Below are 17,708 nucleotides of genomic sequence, written 5' to 3' on the forward strand. Positions count from 1 at the left end.
TGATTGCCAACAGGTGTGCACAGTAATTGATTGCCAACTGGAGACAGGTGTGCACACAGGACCTGCAAAGGACAGACAAGCAGCAGTACACCTGGCATACATACACACACGGCCTAAGGGCCGTAACAAACAGTTACATTTAACGTATCTATTAATAGTTTTACCTATGGAACTTTATATGAAATGTTTGATGAAAATGTGTGTAATATAGCAAACCCAAACAAACAACTCAAATTATTCTGTTAAATTTAACACTTCCATCACATCTAGTTTTAAAATGAATCACTGGGACTTGCCATCCTGGGTCACATTACCATAAATATAAAATAAAATTACTATAAGATAAAATTACTTCAGTTAATTTACCATCGCATGTACCCTTTGCTAACGCATTTGTGGAAGGGGATTCTCCCCTCATTTACTCTCCCTTATGCCGTCCGAAAGGTATATGATTTTCTTTCTTCAGATGAACACAAATTTTAGAAAAAATAAACTAGACTTTTAGAAAAATTATCCATCTCTTGTGTTTGTGTGCACTGTAAAACCAAATTAGTAAGCAGAACTAAAAAAAATTGATGTAACTCGTTGCCTCAATTTTTTTAAGTTCATGAACTTAAAAAAAAATATTTCAAAGGTTAAATATTTGGATTACATGCTACATAAACATTTTAATTACAGTTAAATTAAAACTTGTTATTAAATCAACTTAAATATTTTCAGTTATAGTGACTCAAAAAATGTCCTTAACCATTCCAATGGTATTAAGTTTACATTACAAAAAAAAATAAGTACACAAACATTTTTTTTTAAGTAGCATCAACTCAATATTTATTAGTCTTTGTGATTTGTTTTACAAGTACAAATAACTCAAAACATTTGACACACAAGACTCAAAATCGTATGCCTCAAAACTTAAATTTTTTGTGGTAACTCGTTGCCTCAAATATTTTGAGTTCAAACAACTTCAACAGTTTAATTTACAGTGAGTTACAATGAATTCTTGCCATCTTTTATTTAACACTGCAGTGTTCATTTAATTTTAACTGATACATTTCTACATGCGCATCAAGTCATTTTTGAGACTCTGTAACTTGGGTGACAGTTTACCATCGTCAAGACCAAGTAAAATCTTCTGAACGAATTCAAAAGTGTTGGTCAGTCCCCTGGGATAGCTGAGGTGTAGTGCATAGATCAGTCCAAACATTACCAGGAAAGCATCAGCAAATCTGGGGAGGTTGCCCACAATCTCGCTTTCAATGACAACAGATTTTCACAGGCTGGAAGTGAACTGGACTTGTGTCATTATCTTTGACAACTGTGAGGAGGGCCACTGAAACATCTAAAAGCTCTGGCTCATCAGATGTGTCCTGTAAGATATAAAAGTATTAAAGATTTTTTTATTAAGATTTTTGTCAAAAATATTTACAGCAGGTTTAGTGCAAAGATAAAGGCATTTAGTTAGTCGTGAGATTTAATAAACAATATTGCTTCAGACCAACTGACAGAAAGTTGTGTGAACAAACTACAATATGAAGATTTTAAACAGAAGATCAGTGTTCTACAGGACCCAGCTAAGCTACCAGTAAACAAGAAATTGATACTATACAAAAAAAAAAAAAAACTATAAAAACGCTTCATTTTGTTTAACCCTTTAGCATGTACGATCAAACCGTTGTGATTTGTCTTGGCTGATCCCTGAAGCGTACAATCACACCGGTGTGATTCGAACGTTCCCCGCATCACGTCATCAGCTGCTGAATTCAAATCGGTTTTGGCGCTTTGGCTGGCGCTGAGCCAGATCGGACGCACTGAGTGCTTGTCATATTATCACAACTATTGTGTTTTCAACCATATAATGCTTATTTTAGGTTTCAGACATTTAAATACACAAGTACTAACAAAACCATACATTTATGTCTATGGAAGCGGCAATAATGTTCCTACAAATATATTCTGACAACATATTTTATTGATATCATATACAGATTATGTAGGTAACTATAAAGTTCACTCTCCTCTTCTCCCAGCTCACCAGAGACTTAATTTAATGGCTTTCGGGAGGAGAGGATGAATTTGAGTGTTGTAAATCCCACAGCTCGGATTCAGCGCGAACAAACATGGCGGTGCCCATCACCCGGTATAGATTAACTAACGCGGTCATAATAAAAGTGTTTGGACTTTTAAATATATTTACTTGCACATATTTCGAAATCGGAATATCAGATTTATTTTTATTTACATAATATAGAGAGCATGCTTGTGAATATTAATAATAAAAAAGGAAAAACTAAATAAAAGCGATCCATGTGTCTTACAGTGCTGTTGTGGCTGCGGTGTGTCACATGACGCGTCGCCATGGAAACAGTAATGCGAAACATTCTAAAATAACGGTCGCCTAAAAAACTCTCACCCTTTGGGGTAAGATAGAATATTTTAAACTCACGTGTGAAAAGGTTAAAGCAATCTAGTACCAAAGTTTTTTTTTTTTTTTACAGTGAGGTCAAAGAAAACAAATCGCTTCAAATCACACAAACTATGTGATTTGAAAGACTGAGCAAGGGTAAGCGTGTATGTATGTCTGTATTCATATGAACCGTTTACTTATGGTTGTGAGATAAAAAAATTAAATAATAAAAAACTCACTATGCAGGTCTTGAAAAACTCTGAGACGTCCTCACGTAGATACACAGGAAGGGCATGAAGAACAGTAACACGCTTGGTGTGTATGTCATGAAACTCCTATAACGATAAAAACAGAATTGTAAATAACTTATTTAATGTTAAACAATACAATCAGATATACAAACATCAGACAAATACCCAAAAAGTGGACAAGTTGTTGTATTCAAAGCTCATTTGAATCATCAAACTTTTCAAATGTTTTCCAATGTTCCTCTTTTAATTAAGAATTAGACCTATAAAATAGGTATAACAATATTTGTACCTGTGCATCATGGATTTTTAGGATTTCAGTCAAAGCATCTGATGTCTTCCCGGTTCTGCCTGCCTTCTGTCTGAACAGGGTCATCAGTCTAGGAAGATGTCGGTCAAGCTCAGAGTAGAATGTGTTGTGCAGGTTCTGGTTTGTAATCCGTTGGAACTCTGCATACACCTACATTTTAAAACAAAGACAGACAGAAAGACAACACAGCCATATTAACTATGTGAATCTGGTAAATCTACTACCCTTCCATAAGGCAGAAAACAGCCCCTGAATGTGGTATATGTTGTCAAAAAAAGAAACAACAGGAAAAAGTGCTACTACATTACCTCAGATTCCATTTTGAGTGCAGGCCAGAGTTCCATGAGCTCTGTGTTTTTAAACAACTCCTGAATCATTTGAAGGATAGGAACATACATTATGGTATGTCCACGTAGCTCCAGCTGATACTCGACTGGCATTACACACGGAAAGTTGTGCTCGAAAAAGACTTTTCTGCGCTTGGATGTGGATAACTCTGCACCTTTAGAAGTACTAGTAAATATAACATTGGAATCCATTACAGCACTTACAACTTCATCCAGTGCAGATTCTGCCACATTGCAACCATTTTTCTGCAATATCTCTCTAATTGCAATCTGTCAGTAAAAGAAGCTGAGCACAACTTACATTGCCAAATCATACTGTAGCCAACAACCTGAAAGAAAAACAAAATTAATGTTAGAAAGTGTATAGCTCCATCAAAATAGTTTAATTATTAAGTACAAGTCAACTAACAGGTTACATGATCATGACCAGAGAATACAACTAACACTGTTCTCGTTATAATGTGTTTTTTCATGTGTACAGATAGAAAAATGTATGTTAATGTTACACCGAACATAGAGGGGAGTACTATATAATAGACAAGGCTGTTTAAAGATTAAGCAGGAAAATTATAAATGTGGACCTCTTCATATACCCAGGTAGCAAACAGACGTTGGGCCAACGTCAATATTGGTTGGTTACGTTGGCCCAATCTATCTGACAGAAATACAACGTTGGGCCAACGTTGGTGTGGTCAGCTGCAATGGCCCACCACTTCCCTCAAATATATGCATGCAGCATTTCATGTTTTACCATTCTTCCGAGTAAACATGGGGAAAAGAGTGTCTGGCTCCTTTTTATGACGTTGTTTCCAAGCAATACAATGCATCAAATGTGTGAAATCAGAACAATGTATTTATTAAAGATTAAAAAAATAAAAAATAAAAAAAAGACAGGACATCGTATGACAAAAGATGGTTACATAAAGTAAAAATGGATAACGTTACCTCTACATTCACATGTTGCGTTAAACTGAATATGTAGCATAAGTGGGTAAAATTAGTTAACAGGTTCAATCTCTCCTAAAAAGTACTTTATTTATTATTAAAGTTTATGCTAAACAAGTTTACTGTATAAATGCAGTATAAGTAATAACATACAAAACCAAGACAAAATATGTGCAAACCATTGCATAATGTGCAAAATATAATATGCATAATTGAATGTGTAAAGTCCAGGATCTTTCATAAAGTGCTGTGACACACAGTCTGCTGTAAACGTTACATCTGGTCTTAAATCAATTTTCCCTTAGGCATAAAAAAAATGTTTTGTTTGGTTCCGGTTTCCGACCGACCCTGTCAATATATGTGCGACCGAAATTTATTTTATGAGCTTGGGGAAGAAATAATACAAATTAAATAAATACACAAATTAAAAACTTTGAGGCGAACTATAATTTACGTTTTGGTACACGGTGCTGCGTGACGTAAGCGGTACTAAAAAGTGACGTTAGCTGGTTCCAGCTCACCACGCCCTCCCTTGGTACGAGCTAGTACCACCATAGACTGTAAAAAAATAGGCTACCACGCATAGTATTGCATCAGTTAGGATAGCTTCAAGTTAGCGTAGATTAATCTGTATTTAGTACAGTGGTCAGGAGGGTACGTAGGTGTAGTGTTGCTGGTTGCAACAGCACTGCTGGACGGCATAGCTTTCAGACTAGGAAATTAGGCGTCAGTGGAGCTCAAGTGTGCAACCTGAGTTTTACGCGGGACTGCTTCTCCAACGCAATAGAGGTGGAAATGGGCTTCTCCACACAGCTCGCGCTGAGAAGCGACGCAGTGCCAAACGCTGCTCCTCCTGCATGGACTCCACCACCGCCGCGGCGTCTTGAGGTGAGTGATCATATATATCATCACAATTTATGGTTAGGCTAAAGTTAATCCTCTGGGGTCGACAAACGCGCCGGTGCATTTTGCTGGATTTTTTCCACATAGCGGCAAAATATGAATATGCCTACAGCGCGCGCTGACATCAACTCGATAAAACTCATCAGATGCGTCCACGTAATGGAAATGGGCTAATATAAATAGGATATTTTATGAAAAAATAGAGTATTCATCGCTACTGTAAAGTAAAAGTAAAATAAAAAAAATAATACTAATTTACGAATAATTTAATCTACGAGCAGAGAGCGCCGGCCGCGCGCGCGCACTCACGTCAGAAGAGCTGAGGTGCGAGCTCATTCTCGTGATTTAGAATTACCGTTATCTTCTAACCGTTAGCCTTCTTCTAGACGTCACTTCAGTCATTAATCCAGCCAGTCCAAGGTAAACTGCTCGATTCAATATATTGTTTTAATATATAATCAATCTGTTATCTTGTAAGGCATTGTTATGGCTTCACGTTAGCTATCAGATGTAAATGTAGCCTTATAATTTAGCCAGCATAATTTACATTCAATGTAACGACAGCTAGCATCTAACTTACCGTTAGCCTGCTAGATTCTAACAACAGTTAACGTTAGCTAGCTAGCATTGTAGCTTTCGTAGTCTAGATTAAACAGAATCGAAATCAGATGTAGTAACTGTAATTAACGTTAGTTATTTGTTTGGCAGCATACTAACTATGTCTGCAAACAACATTTATTCAGACAGAACACTTAAACGTCAGGCAAAGCGGAGGGCTTACAATATCCTTAACGTTAGTGAGGTTTACGTCAATGCTGAATCTGACGCAGCCGATGTAAACATATGCCTGGAAAAAAACGCCCCAGCTGATGATGTGTGGTCAGATGCTGCATCTGATTGGCCCATGTCCTATGAATCAGACGAGTTAGAGACTGAGTTTAATGTTGACGATAACGTGATTGATGGATTTTGGTCAGATGCTCTGACAGAAACAGACTCAAGTGATGATGAATTTGTTGAGTCTGCAGAGTGTCTTGGGGAGGAGCTCAGAGGTTGGGCAATAGACAGCCAAATTCCACAATGCCATCTAAATGGGCTGTTGGGCATCCTGAGAAAATATCATCCATATCTCCCAAAGGATGCCCGCACTCTTTTAGGCACTCCAACTAATTATGAGGTCCAGCAGATTGCTGGTGGCACCATGCATTATTTTGGAATTGAGAAAGGCATTAGGCATGTGTTAAACCAGATAGACCCTCTCCCACAGGCCATTCATTTACAAGTGAATATTGATGGACTACCTTTGTTCAAAAGCAGCAATAAGCAGTTCTGGCCCATTCTAGGCTTGGTAGAGGAAGACAAAACAAAACAACCATTCGTCATTGCTTTATATCTTGGATCTAAAAAACCAGAGAATGTCAATCTGTTCCTAGAATCATTTGTGAATGAATATGGAAAGCTTAAATTAGAGGGTGTGGATGTAATTGGCAAATGTGTAGATATAAAAATTTCAAATTTTGTTTGCGATGCAAGTGCGAGGGCTTTCGTAAAAAACATTAAAGCCCACAATGCATACCACGGCTGTGAAAAATGCACACAGGAGGGAACATGGGCGGAAAATCGCATGACTTTTCCTGAAGTCGATTCACCTTTACGGACAGATACGTCTTTTAATAATAAAGACGATGAGTTTCACCATAAAGGGACCAGTGTGTTGACAAGGGTTGGAATTGGTATGGTCTCCCAATTTCCATTAGATGTTATGCACCTGGTTTTTCTTGGCGTTGTGAGAAAGTTGATAGGGTTTTGGATGAGGGGACCACTTCCAACTCGTTTAGGTGCTCATCAGATAGGCCTAATTTCTGCAGTGCTTATGTCCTTTGCCATGAGACTCCCCAGAGAGTTTGCACGGAAAGGGAGATCCCTTGTTGAGGTAGATAGGTGGAAAGCAACAGAGTTCAGAACTTTTCTCCTGTACACTGGTCCAGTAGCACTGAAAGACCATCTGCCGAATGCTCTATACCACAATTTTATGCTTCTGCATGTAGCCATTCGAATATTATGCTGCCCCTCACTGTGTCTCCAGTACTGTGATTTTGCTGAAAAGTTACTGATCACATTTGTCGAGCATTTTCAATCTGTTTATGGTAATTACGTTGTGTATAACATACACGGGCTGACACATCTTGCCAATGATGCAAGGCAGTTTGGTGTGCTGCATAATTTCGCAGCTTTCCCATTTGAGAACTTCCTCTACACATTAAAAAAATTGATAAGGACCCCTACCCAGCCCCTTCAACAGATCATCAGGAGATTGTCAGAAAAAGCAAGTGTCAGAACTAAAATAAGGGTGTGCAAGGATGGTTTTTACCAGGAACATAAGAATGGGCCTTTTCCATACAATGTGACATCTCAGTTTACACAGTATAAGAAATATGTAAATGGTGGAACTTTAATTAGTTTATCAGAGGGAGACAATTATATTCTGTTCAATGGAGATATTTATATTGTGAAAAACATTTTAAAAGACAAGGAAGCATCGCATCTAGTCTGTCTTAAATTCCAAAACAAGTCATCTTTTTTCACCTATCCCATTGATTCATCAAGTCTTGATATATCCTTTGTGAAACAACCCGGGCAGTCATTGACTATTGTTCCTACACAGACTGTTTCAAAAGTCCTTCTTTTACAGTATAAGGATGGGTTTGTGGCATATCCTTTACTGCATACTGCTTGATTCCCCCCCGGCATCTGACAAATGTATCATAAAAGAATAGTAATAATAAGACTAGGAAATATTTTAGTTTAGATAGATTTCCACTGGGTAATTAATAGAGCTTCAATAAATGTATATAGTTTTTAACACTAGATATATTGTTTTTTTGTTTTTTATAGATGTATTCTATAGTTGTTTTTACTGAAAAGAATGAGACAGAGGTGATACCAAGTGACTGGCTGAGCATCGACAAAAAAATTTCCTTTTGGCCCCCATATAACGGTACAAAATGTAGAAAAGCGGTTGAAAAAAATGAAACTCCTGATGAAGAATGGGACGAATATATAACTGAATGGGTGGCTGAGTATGGTAAGTCTTTGAGGAATTCATTATTATTGAGAAATATAGAGAAATAACTATTCAAAAATTAAAAGATGCTCCTTGTGAGTTATGCCAAGTAGTTATTTTCAAATGTTCAGATAATAGGCTTAGTGATGATGTTTGTTTCTATGTTTAGATTCCTATGAAAAAGCCAGAAGAAAGCTGGTGAAGTTTTGTAAAGGCAACAGTTTGGAGTCTACTGATGAGGACAGTGTACGGAAAAGAGTGTATGTTTCCTCTGTTCTCTGTTCTCCTTTTATAGCCTACTGCTTATTTGCACTGCGCTTTTAAAAAATTGATTACACTTAATGTGTCCAACAGACCATCATCAAAATATGTAAATGGATTTACATCTGATACAGCCTCAGGAAGACCTCCAGTGCAGGCCTCAACAAGCTGGCTCCACACAGGTACACTACAGACCAAAACATACAGTGGTCATTGCATCATTTCCCAACATATCTGGTCACCACAGATTCCTTAAATCCAAGACTTGGGAATATGGTCCCCTTAGAATTAATTAAAGTAATTTCCTGTGTATAAGCCACAGGAGAGTGTTTTATGCAAGTTAAAAAAAAACATTAATATCATATTAACTGCTCTCGTGTATTAACCTGAAGAAATTGAGCAAATAAATGTATAAACTGCGGCTAATAGTTAGGAAATCACAGTACAAGGTTATATCTGACATTTCTGTCAAAATTGAGTTGTAGTAAACTATATTTCATTTCAAGGGGACGATATGTTGAAAGGAACTTTTGAACATTGGTCACTTTCCTGTTGTATAAGATCGCAGCTCTGGATGGAAGTAAATGTTGTGATGTTTGGCAATGTATTGTACATTGTACTTATTCTGTTTCTTACAGTTCCATATGCAGAGACAATGGAAAGACCAAAAAAATAAAAATTCTGCAGTAATGGAGCCAAAAGCCTGAACTTGCCAGCCATACCACCATTTGCACCATCAGCACCTGCTGTGACAGTCCCTGAACCAAGACAAGATGGTACGTAGAATTATTCCAAACCTTTTACAATAGTTTTTTTTTTTTTTTTTAAGGAGTTTTTAGTAATTACCTTTTTAGTCTCTAACATGGATTAGAAACTGTTCAAGGAACAAAATAAAATGTATTTAACTAAAAAGGAGAATAAAACCATCTTCGCCTGGCTAAGTTGTACTATTTTCAAATGATACACCTTTTAAGCCCTGCTTTTAACAATTAGCCTTAATATCAATGTGCTTTGATTTACAACCACAATAAAAAAATTATTTGATTTACAACCAAAATAAAAACAAAATTCCAAATCTTGGAAAATCATATTTAGCTGAAAAAAGGACATGGACAACATATCAAATGTTGAAAATGTCAAATTTGACTATTTTATGGTAAATGTAAGCACATTTTGAATTTAATGCCAGCAACACGTCTCAAATAAAAGCTTGGATGGATTCAACAAAAGGCTGGAAAAGTTATGTTATGATAAAGACAACAAAAGAAGAGATGCAGTCTCTCTCTCTTTATATGTTCAATTCTGTGTAGTTATAATGTTTCATCGTATGTTTGTCTGATTCAGAAAGAGAACTCCGGCTCTACCAGATGCTGGAAGAGATAAAGGGTCAAGTCAGGCAGAATACGCTCCTCCTTCAGGCCATTATGCGAAGAGAGAATGCAGCTGAAGTTGTAAATGAGGAGTTTCAGTTTCCATTAAGGAGCATGACAGGCATAAAAGATCTGGAGGATAGGCTGTCAAACAGAGACACACAACGTTCTCTGGTAAATTCTAATGATGTTCTGTTACTTCACTTAAAAGAATACTAACATATGTAGAGATCTAGACCTGATTTACTGCTGCTTAACACATGATTTTTTTTCATAGACAAGATATCTTACCAGCTTGGGTGGAACATCTGCCAAAGACATTGTCCACAGAATCATGAGGGAAATAATAACCAATGAGTTGGCCAACAATTTTAATTGGCAAGGGAGAGGACAGAAGAGCCCATTTTCTACACTCTTACTAGCAAAAGTTGTCATAGGTGATATGTTTTAAAAAACATTCAAACATTCAAACCTTATACATAACTTTGAAATGGCAAAAGAGGAAACAACCCCTTACAGTCTCACATAATGTGTCATTGAATGAAATACAATGCAAGTCAAAGAAAGAATGCCAATTAATCCACTAATCATACAGAACTCAACAAAATACACCTCAGATATGATCTGTCTGCTAACCCTTTCTCTGTTTAATTTTCTTTAATTTCATGCTGACAGATGCAGCCAAAAAACAAGGAACAAAAGTGGTGGAAGCCGAGGAAAAAATAAAAACCTGGCTGAAGTATAGTGGAGACAGAAATGGAGGAAGAAAAAAAAGAGCAACAGAAAAAGGTACACAAGCCCTTTAGGGTTAAGGCTGATCAAATATGTTATTAATTATTATATATATATTCATATATAAGTTTTAAGTAATTTACATTTTGATAATTACTATATTTTTTCTTTAAAGGGGTCATATAATGCCATTTTTGTACAAGCTAATATGATTCTTTAGGGTCTAAATTAAAAGTTTGTAATATACTTTAATTAAAAATTCTCATTAGTATTGTAAGAAAACACTAATTTTACCTGGTCAACAACAGCTGTTTTCAGCACGCCGTTTAAGTGCATGTGTCTTTAAATGATAATGAGCTTTGCTGACCCCGCCCCTCTGTTCTGCGTGTACACCGTTTTTAATAATAACACAATAACCATAACGCGTTGTTCATTATAAACGTGGGATTATGAATTATATTGAGAACGTCGTACATAGAAAACATGCCGTAATGTACCCTGAGTGTAAACAGCCACATTCATTGTGAAGCGTGCAAGCAATTTGCAAAGATTAATATAAAGATTAATATAAAGGTTAATAAAACGTTACACTCACTTCTTCTTCTGGAGGTGCAGCAGGAACACGAATAGTTGGTACCGATCCTTTTTTCAGGATCAGCTTCTTAGCAAAACCAGCTTTATAACGTCACTGACCCTCGTTTGTAAAGCAGTCTCTGGTGTGTGAAATGATTCGCGCAAACATGACAGCATTGACGTTGATCGTGGGGAATATTCCCTTTGAAAACAAAACTCAGCCACTGCGTCTTCAGCTGTACGGATTTAGGAACATCAAAATGATGCTGTGTTCCTTATTACACCCAAGAACAGAACACCACAATCGCTTAGAAGCCATTCTGCTCATAGACAGTGCTCCAGTATCAACAATGACGCGCGGACTATGATGACAGACAGCTCGCTCACGAGCGAGGTCGGGTCTGTGTTGAAACGCTGCTGTCAATCAACAATCGTGGGAGGGGCGTCCGACCTTGTGACGGCTTGATTTGAGATGGGAAAACATATAAGAAGATAAAAAAAAAAAAAACACTGGATGGATTTTTATAATTTTATGATGGTTGTGTACAGGCACTGCCAACACACATTTCAGTACAACCAACTTGTAAAAGTGCATGTACCATTATATGACCCCTTTAACACAGAAAAGCAGATGCCTCAAGCAGATTCCAGCAGCTGTGAAAGTGAATGTAAGTGTCTTCCAATGATTGTTTTTTCTTCCTCTGTCTAACCCCCACCACTAAACAGAGGTGTATTTCATCTTTACTAGGCATACACTGCATTAAGATGTATAAAAAATTTGCTACCCAAACATGATGAAAATTTCTTGCAGAAAACTTTTAAATTTTTAACACATCTTAAATGTTCTAAAAAGTTGTTTGTATGTTTGTTTTTTACAGGAGTATATGCTGCTACTTCTCCTCCTCCGCTCTGTCTTCATCATCAGAGCCACACACAATCTCTAATTCGCTTCAAATCTGCAAAAAAACTCTGCAGAATACGGAAGAGAATCTGCACATTTTCTCAGTTTTCAGCTGGGTTTTTTTTTGGCCTTCTTCCGCATTTTCTTTGCCTCCTTTTTTTGTCACTTTTTGGTTCCTTGTTGATTTCTTTGACTTTGTTTTACTTTTCTTTGCATTTTTTCCGCTGCCTTTGTGTAGTTTGTTTCTACTTTTTTGTCGATCGACTCATCGTTGCAAATCCAGAATGAAAATCTGCAGAATGTATCTGTATATAATGTCTATATAATGGACTGTGGAGATGTTTTAACATTTTTGTTTTCTGAGTGTTATTTATCTATTAACTGCTGTAGTTTTTCCAACAACAGCACCACAACACGTTGTTAACTGCATTAAACTGCAATAAGTAAGTTCATTTTGTTACCAATAAATAGGTTCTATAACCAATTCAGTTTGTCTGTTGTGCCGTCTCTTAATGCAATTCAACAATGAATAGGCCATGTCACAATCTAACATTTTTGTGTAAGGTAGGTAAAGCCTATTTATTTATAAGTTTGCAGATTTACTATTTATGAAGTTGGCAGATGGTTAAAATAGGCTATATTTTTTAATTTGTTAGAAGGTCTGCTGGCTGTCCAATGACATGGTTGGCCTAATGTTGTTTTAGTGGTTTTTAAGTTGGCAGAAGGTTGGTAAGGTATTTTTAGGTTGGCAGAAGGTCTGCTGGCTGTCCAATGACATGGTTGGCCCAACGTTGGCCCAATGTTGTTTTAGTGGTTTTTAAGTTGGCACAAGGTTGGTAAGGTATTTTTAGGTTGGCAAGGTATTTTTAGGTTGGCAGAAGGTCTGCTGGCCGTCCAATAACATGGTTGGCCCAACGTTGGCCCAACGGACAAAATTACGTTGGGCCAACGTCAGCACCCAACGTTGGCCCAACACAACAACAGACGTCGGGCCAACGTTGGGCCAACGTCTGTTTGCTACCTGGGTAGACATCTCAGCGCTGTTTTATATTTAGAAACAGACGTCATAAGTCAATACTTTAACACATAACGGCTCTATATTTTGCAAAAAGTATAGAGCCGGGAATAGACTCCAGTTCCCTAGTTTGCGTATCATTGGCAGTTTGGCACGCCAACACATTGGGAAAAGTATATTAGTTAGCCTATCTAGTTTTGTGCACACCAGCCAAAATAAGCAATGGATGTTTTTTTAATTGCGTGTCACGCATGGACATAATCTAATCTCAGCGCCTAACGTTAATGTCTTTAAAACACATGTAGCAGTAACGTTAGGCTAAATCGTACACGCTAGAGATGCGCGGTTGGCGGTTACAGCCGCGGACTCCACGGATAAACCGCGGATTGGGCGGATGACGTGACGAAAAATAATATTTTAATTAAATTCGGACGGGTGGCGGGCGGTTGAACCAATCAAATGAAAAATATATGTATACATTCAGTGGATGGCGGGCGGGTGCGGTTTTGAAAAATGGTCAAAAACGTGGTGCAGATGGATGGCGGACGGATGATGAGTTTTGTGATGCGGTTGCGGATGAAATAATAGCCCATCCGCGCATCTCTAGTACACGCAGAATTAAAGACTATGGTCCGTTTAAAAAATGATAAAAGTTAGATGATGTGTAACATATGCTTCGTCGTTCATTGTTTTTATTAGGCCTATTTCATCAGTTATTCCTTGCTAGACATCCATGACTTTTGAATGTAATATACGTAACTGACGAACGCTGTTTAAAGTTTTGTCTTGATTAAACTGCTGCAACTGTTCACTAGATAAACCCCTGTTTAAAAACACATTTAACACTTACCGTGACACCGAAGTTGCTGATAACTGCCGACAGCTTGAAGCTTACATTCTCCTCACTGCAGTCACTTGTGGCGCCAACCTAACTTAAAAACTATCCACGTGTTCGTGTTGCGCGTTCCCACAACGTCGCAAGTCTCACGTTGACCTTGGGGCACGTGAGCCTCTCAAGCCAATAAAATGATGATCCTTACGTCAACCGAGTCGTAACTTTTTAATCAAACATTTTTAATTGCTTACGTTATTATCTTAAGCAGTGATTCCTTAATATTCTTTGTGCTCACATTAAACCAGCTGTAAATATATGTACAATTAGTGCTTAGAGTGAATTGAATATTTTTTCTTGCTAAAATCTTTTACAGCTGAATCTAAGAAGACCCAACCATTATTAGGAAAATTAAGTTTTTTTTTTTTATATTAACTTATTTAAATACATATAATTTAATTAAAAATATCAAACAATTTGTTACACACACAAACACACACACATGCAAGCACACACACAATGTTGAAACAACAAGAAATAAGTACAGTTAAATTATACACCTAAGTGGCACTTACTTAATAAGCAAATTGTTTAAGTTAATTAAAAATAATCAGTTTAACTCACTCAAAACTATAAAAAAGTCACATAAACTCAAAATGTTTAGGTTAGTAGAACTGTTTCAGAAAATTAAGTTTATGCTACTCAATTTTAATTATTTTGAGCATTTGGGTTTACAGTGTGTCGAATAATGCAAGTGAATAGACAACAAAATGCTGAAGGTCAAAAAAGTCCAAACACATCCTGACAATAATCCAAGAGCATTGTAAAGCTCATATGATAAGTGCAGAAAACTTCCTGTGTGAACACAGCAGGCTGTTTGTAGGCTGTATGTAGTTTCTGGAGCATGCACTTGCATTATATTGGCTTACAATAAATGGATCATTTTTCAAAAAATCTCTGTGGAAAGAAAGTCAGATATACATCTGGGATGGCACAAGGGAGAAAAAAAGAGATTTTTTTTTTTTTTTTTATATACTGCAGTGGATACTTACTACTGAATGATGGGCTTGTTTCTCTGTTGGTGCTTGTTCTGCTCCATAAAAATTGTTCCAATGCTTGATCTAAAAAATATTAAGAGACAATTGTTGGTCAGGACGACACCACGCGACAGTTGTGTCGCAAAAATGGATCAGATACGTGAGAGGGAGTGACGCGGTCGGTTGATATTCGGAGTGGCGGTGCATGGCGGCCAATTCAAATAAGTAAAAAAATATGAATAAGAGGGATCGAGGAAATCAAACTGGGAATGGATCAGAGACTCTAAGAATGGAAGATACAGGTGAAGAGGAGGATGATATGGAGGTAGGATGGACAAATAATAAGCAGTAAGCAATGGAGCAAACACTGGTAAGGAATTCACACAGCGGTTTCTCTTCGGGCAGACGGAGGTAAGTAATGGTGCAGACACTGATACAGGGTTCACACAACGGTTCCTCGTCGGACAGCCAGAGGTGAGTGATGGAACAGACACTGGTATGGAGTTCACACAGCGATTCCCCTTTGGACAACCAGAGGTAAGTAATGGAGCAAACACTGGTAATGAATTCACACAGCAGTTTCTCTTCAGGCAGACGGAGGTAAGTGATGGAACAGACACTGGTATGGAGTTCACACAGCAATTCCCATTCAGACAGCCAGAGGTAAGTAATGGAGCGAACACTTCGGACAGCCAGCGGGGAGATCGCCGAGCCGAGGGCCCTTACCAACAGAAACAGCTCAGTCGCCTGGTAGCAAATCTTGCCAGGGAATCAAACAGTGTATGGGTGTGCAACAAATCCTCTTTAAGTCAGACAGTAATCAGGTACTCACGCCAGGGATCCTCTTCAGTGTGAACAGTTCAATAGACGGATGATGCTTCCTCTTTGAGTCAGGAAGTCGAACAGCAATGCATGAATATTCAACAAGTCCTCTTCAAATCAAACAGGTAATCAGGTACTCACGCCAGGGATCCTCTTCCTTATGAACAGTTCAATAGACGGATGATGCTTCCTCTTCGAGTCAGGAAGTCGAACAGCAATGCATGAATATTCAACAAATCCTCTTCAAATCAAACAGTAATCAAGTACTCACGCCAGGAATCCTCTTCAGTGTGAACAGTTCAATAGACAGATGATGCTTCCTCTTCGAGTCAAGGAGTCGAACAGCAATGCATGAATATTCAATAAATCCTCTTCAAATCAGACAGGATGGAACTGCAATCCTGTACAGCATACACTCTACACACAGCAGATAGTTAATTTCAATTCGGCACTCGAGACCAACGAGTATGCCAACTGGGAACACGGGCAGACCCACACCTATAATGTCCACACATGTGCATGCATCAATCACTTCAAATGGTCACACGTATTCACTTCACACTAAGCACTGCAACTCACAACAACTCATAGTGAATAAGGTCTCCACTCGCGGTCCGAGCCGACTCCCTCCTCTCAATTGACGAAACTGTACATCCAAAACTGTGTGGGAAGTGTACTATGAACACAACTGGCATTAGAGGCTTCAAACCAGATTTCACTAAACTCCGGGGCAGTTTCACCAAACTGTGATATACAGCGGGTACTGAAGGCATTAGGTTTCCTAGTAAGAATTACAGATGACACTTAACTGTTTGACGAAGTGACATAGATCCGCTGCCCCTCTTCCTCTGTTAGTGTTATCTCCCTTTATAATCCAGATCCATCAAACCGCTGATTTAAGGCTCCTTCTTTCTAACATGCAGTCTCTCCCCGCTCTGTGTGATCCCCTCTCTCCACACCAACAAGTGCTTTTATAATCCCCCTCGCGAATACATGTTTCTCTCGCGGCCCAATCTCACAGAAGGACCCGGAACCGGCCTGGTGTTACGTCAAAATCGCTCCCACAGGGAAACAACATTGGGCAACAATAGTTCCACTTCACTTCACACCATGACATAGGAGTTTCAGGAGTTAATCCGTTGACGTTGACATATGAACTGAAAAAGCTGGTAGGAGAGATAGCTTTCGCAAAAGTTCTACAAGATGGAGCTTTAATGATAGCATGTAGGAATGAAGAGCAAAAAAATAAAGCCATAAAAATAAAGACAGCTGGGAAACAGATGGTAATGAATTACAAGATTGTAGGACAGGAGTCATGGGTGTATGGAGTAATAAATGGAAATCCGTTTGGAGTTACTATGGAGGAATTAAAAAATAATCTAGAGGGGGCAAAGGTCATAGATGCAGTCCGATTACAAATGAACAGAGAAGGTAGAAGAATGGATAGTTTGTCAGTACGTCTAAAATTGGAAGGAAAAGAAGTGCCAGATCGGATTAAGATGGGTTATATTAGTTATCCGATTAGGAAGTATATAGCCCCTCCTTTGAGGTGTTATAATTGTCAGCGATATGGACGTACTGCGTCAGTGTGTAAGTCTAAAATGAGGTGTGTGCGAGGGGAGCACGAATTTGGGAAGTGCGGAGAAGGAGTAGGATTGAAGTGTTGCAACTGTGGAGGTAGTCACAATGCGGCATATGGAGGTTGTGAGGTGAGGAAAAAGGCTGTGGAAGTACAACAGGAAAAGTAAAAAAATAATCGAACCTATGCTGAAGCTGTGAAAGTAGTAAATGATAGAAATAGGCAAAGTGAGACTGAGAGAATGGAGTATGGAAAAAGAAATGAAGGTACAGGAAGAATTGATGAAGGTAGAGTACCAGAAGATTTAATGATAGTAAGCAAGATAAATTTTGTGCTATTCATGGTGGAGGTAATTAATTGTACAG

The 17,708-nt window shown here is 38.0% G+C and overlaps 3 protein-coding genes across 6 annotated transcripts in view; 1 reads left to right on the top strand and 2 right to left on the bottom strand.

Moving 5' to 3' along the window:
• The window catches only part of LOC309502044 (uncharacterized protein), a 54,620-nt gene extending 37,738 nt beyond the window's left edge, over positions 1 to 16,882 (bottom strand). Inside the window, exons 1-2 of the mRNA XM_082174361.1 lie at positions 16,574 to 16,882; positions 14,958 to 15,026 (exon numbers count right to left, since the gene is read on the bottom strand). The gene's annotated coding sequence lies outside the window, so the exon portion shown is untranslated. The remainder of the gene's footprint in view (positions 1 to 14,957; positions 15,027 to 16,573) is intronic.
• On the bottom strand, positions 739 to 14,266 carry LOC309512736 (uncharacterized protein). 3 transcript variants are annotated; one of them, XM_082188462.1, is made up of 6 exons: positions 13,924 to 14,266; positions 3,611 to 3,638; positions 3,271 to 3,475; positions 2,945 to 3,112; positions 2,644 to 2,739; positions 739 to 1,367 (listed from the first exon to the last, which is right to left on the bottom strand). In XM_082188462.1, exons 3-6 carry the CDS (start codon positions 3,400 to 3,402, stop codon positions 1,254 to 1,256), a joined length of 510 nt encoding a protein of 169 aa, XP_082044588.1. In that variant the 5' UTR covers positions 3,403 to 3,475; positions 3,611 to 3,638; positions 13,924 to 14,266; the 3' UTR covers positions 739 to 1,253. The 3 variants fall into 3 exon arrangements, with proteins under 3 accessions (XP_082044588.1, XP_082044586.1, XP_082044587.1); XM_082188460.1 differs by having other exon boundaries at positions 3,271 to 3,638; XM_082188461.1 differs by lacking the exon at positions 13,924 to 14,266 and having other exon boundaries at positions 3,271 to 3,667.
• Positions 4,208 to 12,543, top strand: LOC309505289 (uncharacterized protein). Of its 2 annotated transcripts, none has more exons than XR_014208386.1 (10): positions 4,208 to 5,142; positions 8,053 to 8,242; positions 8,391 to 8,481; positions 8,576 to 8,664; positions 9,133 to 9,258; positions 9,827 to 10,026; positions 10,130 to 10,289; positions 10,528 to 10,641; positions 11,786 to 11,825; positions 12,036 to 12,543. XR_014208386.1 is itself a non-coding variant. In XM_082178666.1 (10 exons), the coding sequence occupies exons 1-5, from the start codon at positions 5,050 to 5,052 to the stop codon at positions 9,156 to 9,158; spliced, it is 489 nt and encodes a 162-aa protein (XP_082034792.1). In that variant the 5' UTR covers positions 4,208 to 5,049; the 3' UTR covers positions 9,159 to 9,258; positions 9,827 to 10,026; positions 10,130 to 10,289; positions 10,528 to 10,641; positions 11,781 to 11,825; positions 12,036 to 12,543. The 2 variants fall into 2 exon arrangements, 1 of the variants encoding a protein (XP_082034792.1); XM_082178666.1 differs by having other exon boundaries at positions 11,781 to 11,825.
• Positions 16,883 to 17,708: the final 826 nt, after the last annotated feature.

Source organism: Leuciscus leuciscus (genome assembly GCF_965113295.1).
Source record: "Leuciscus leuciscus genome assembly, chromosome: 1".
NCBI classification, from domain to species: Eukaryota; Metazoa; Chordata; class Actinopteri; order Cypriniformes; family Leuciscidae; genus Leuciscus; species Leuciscus leuciscus.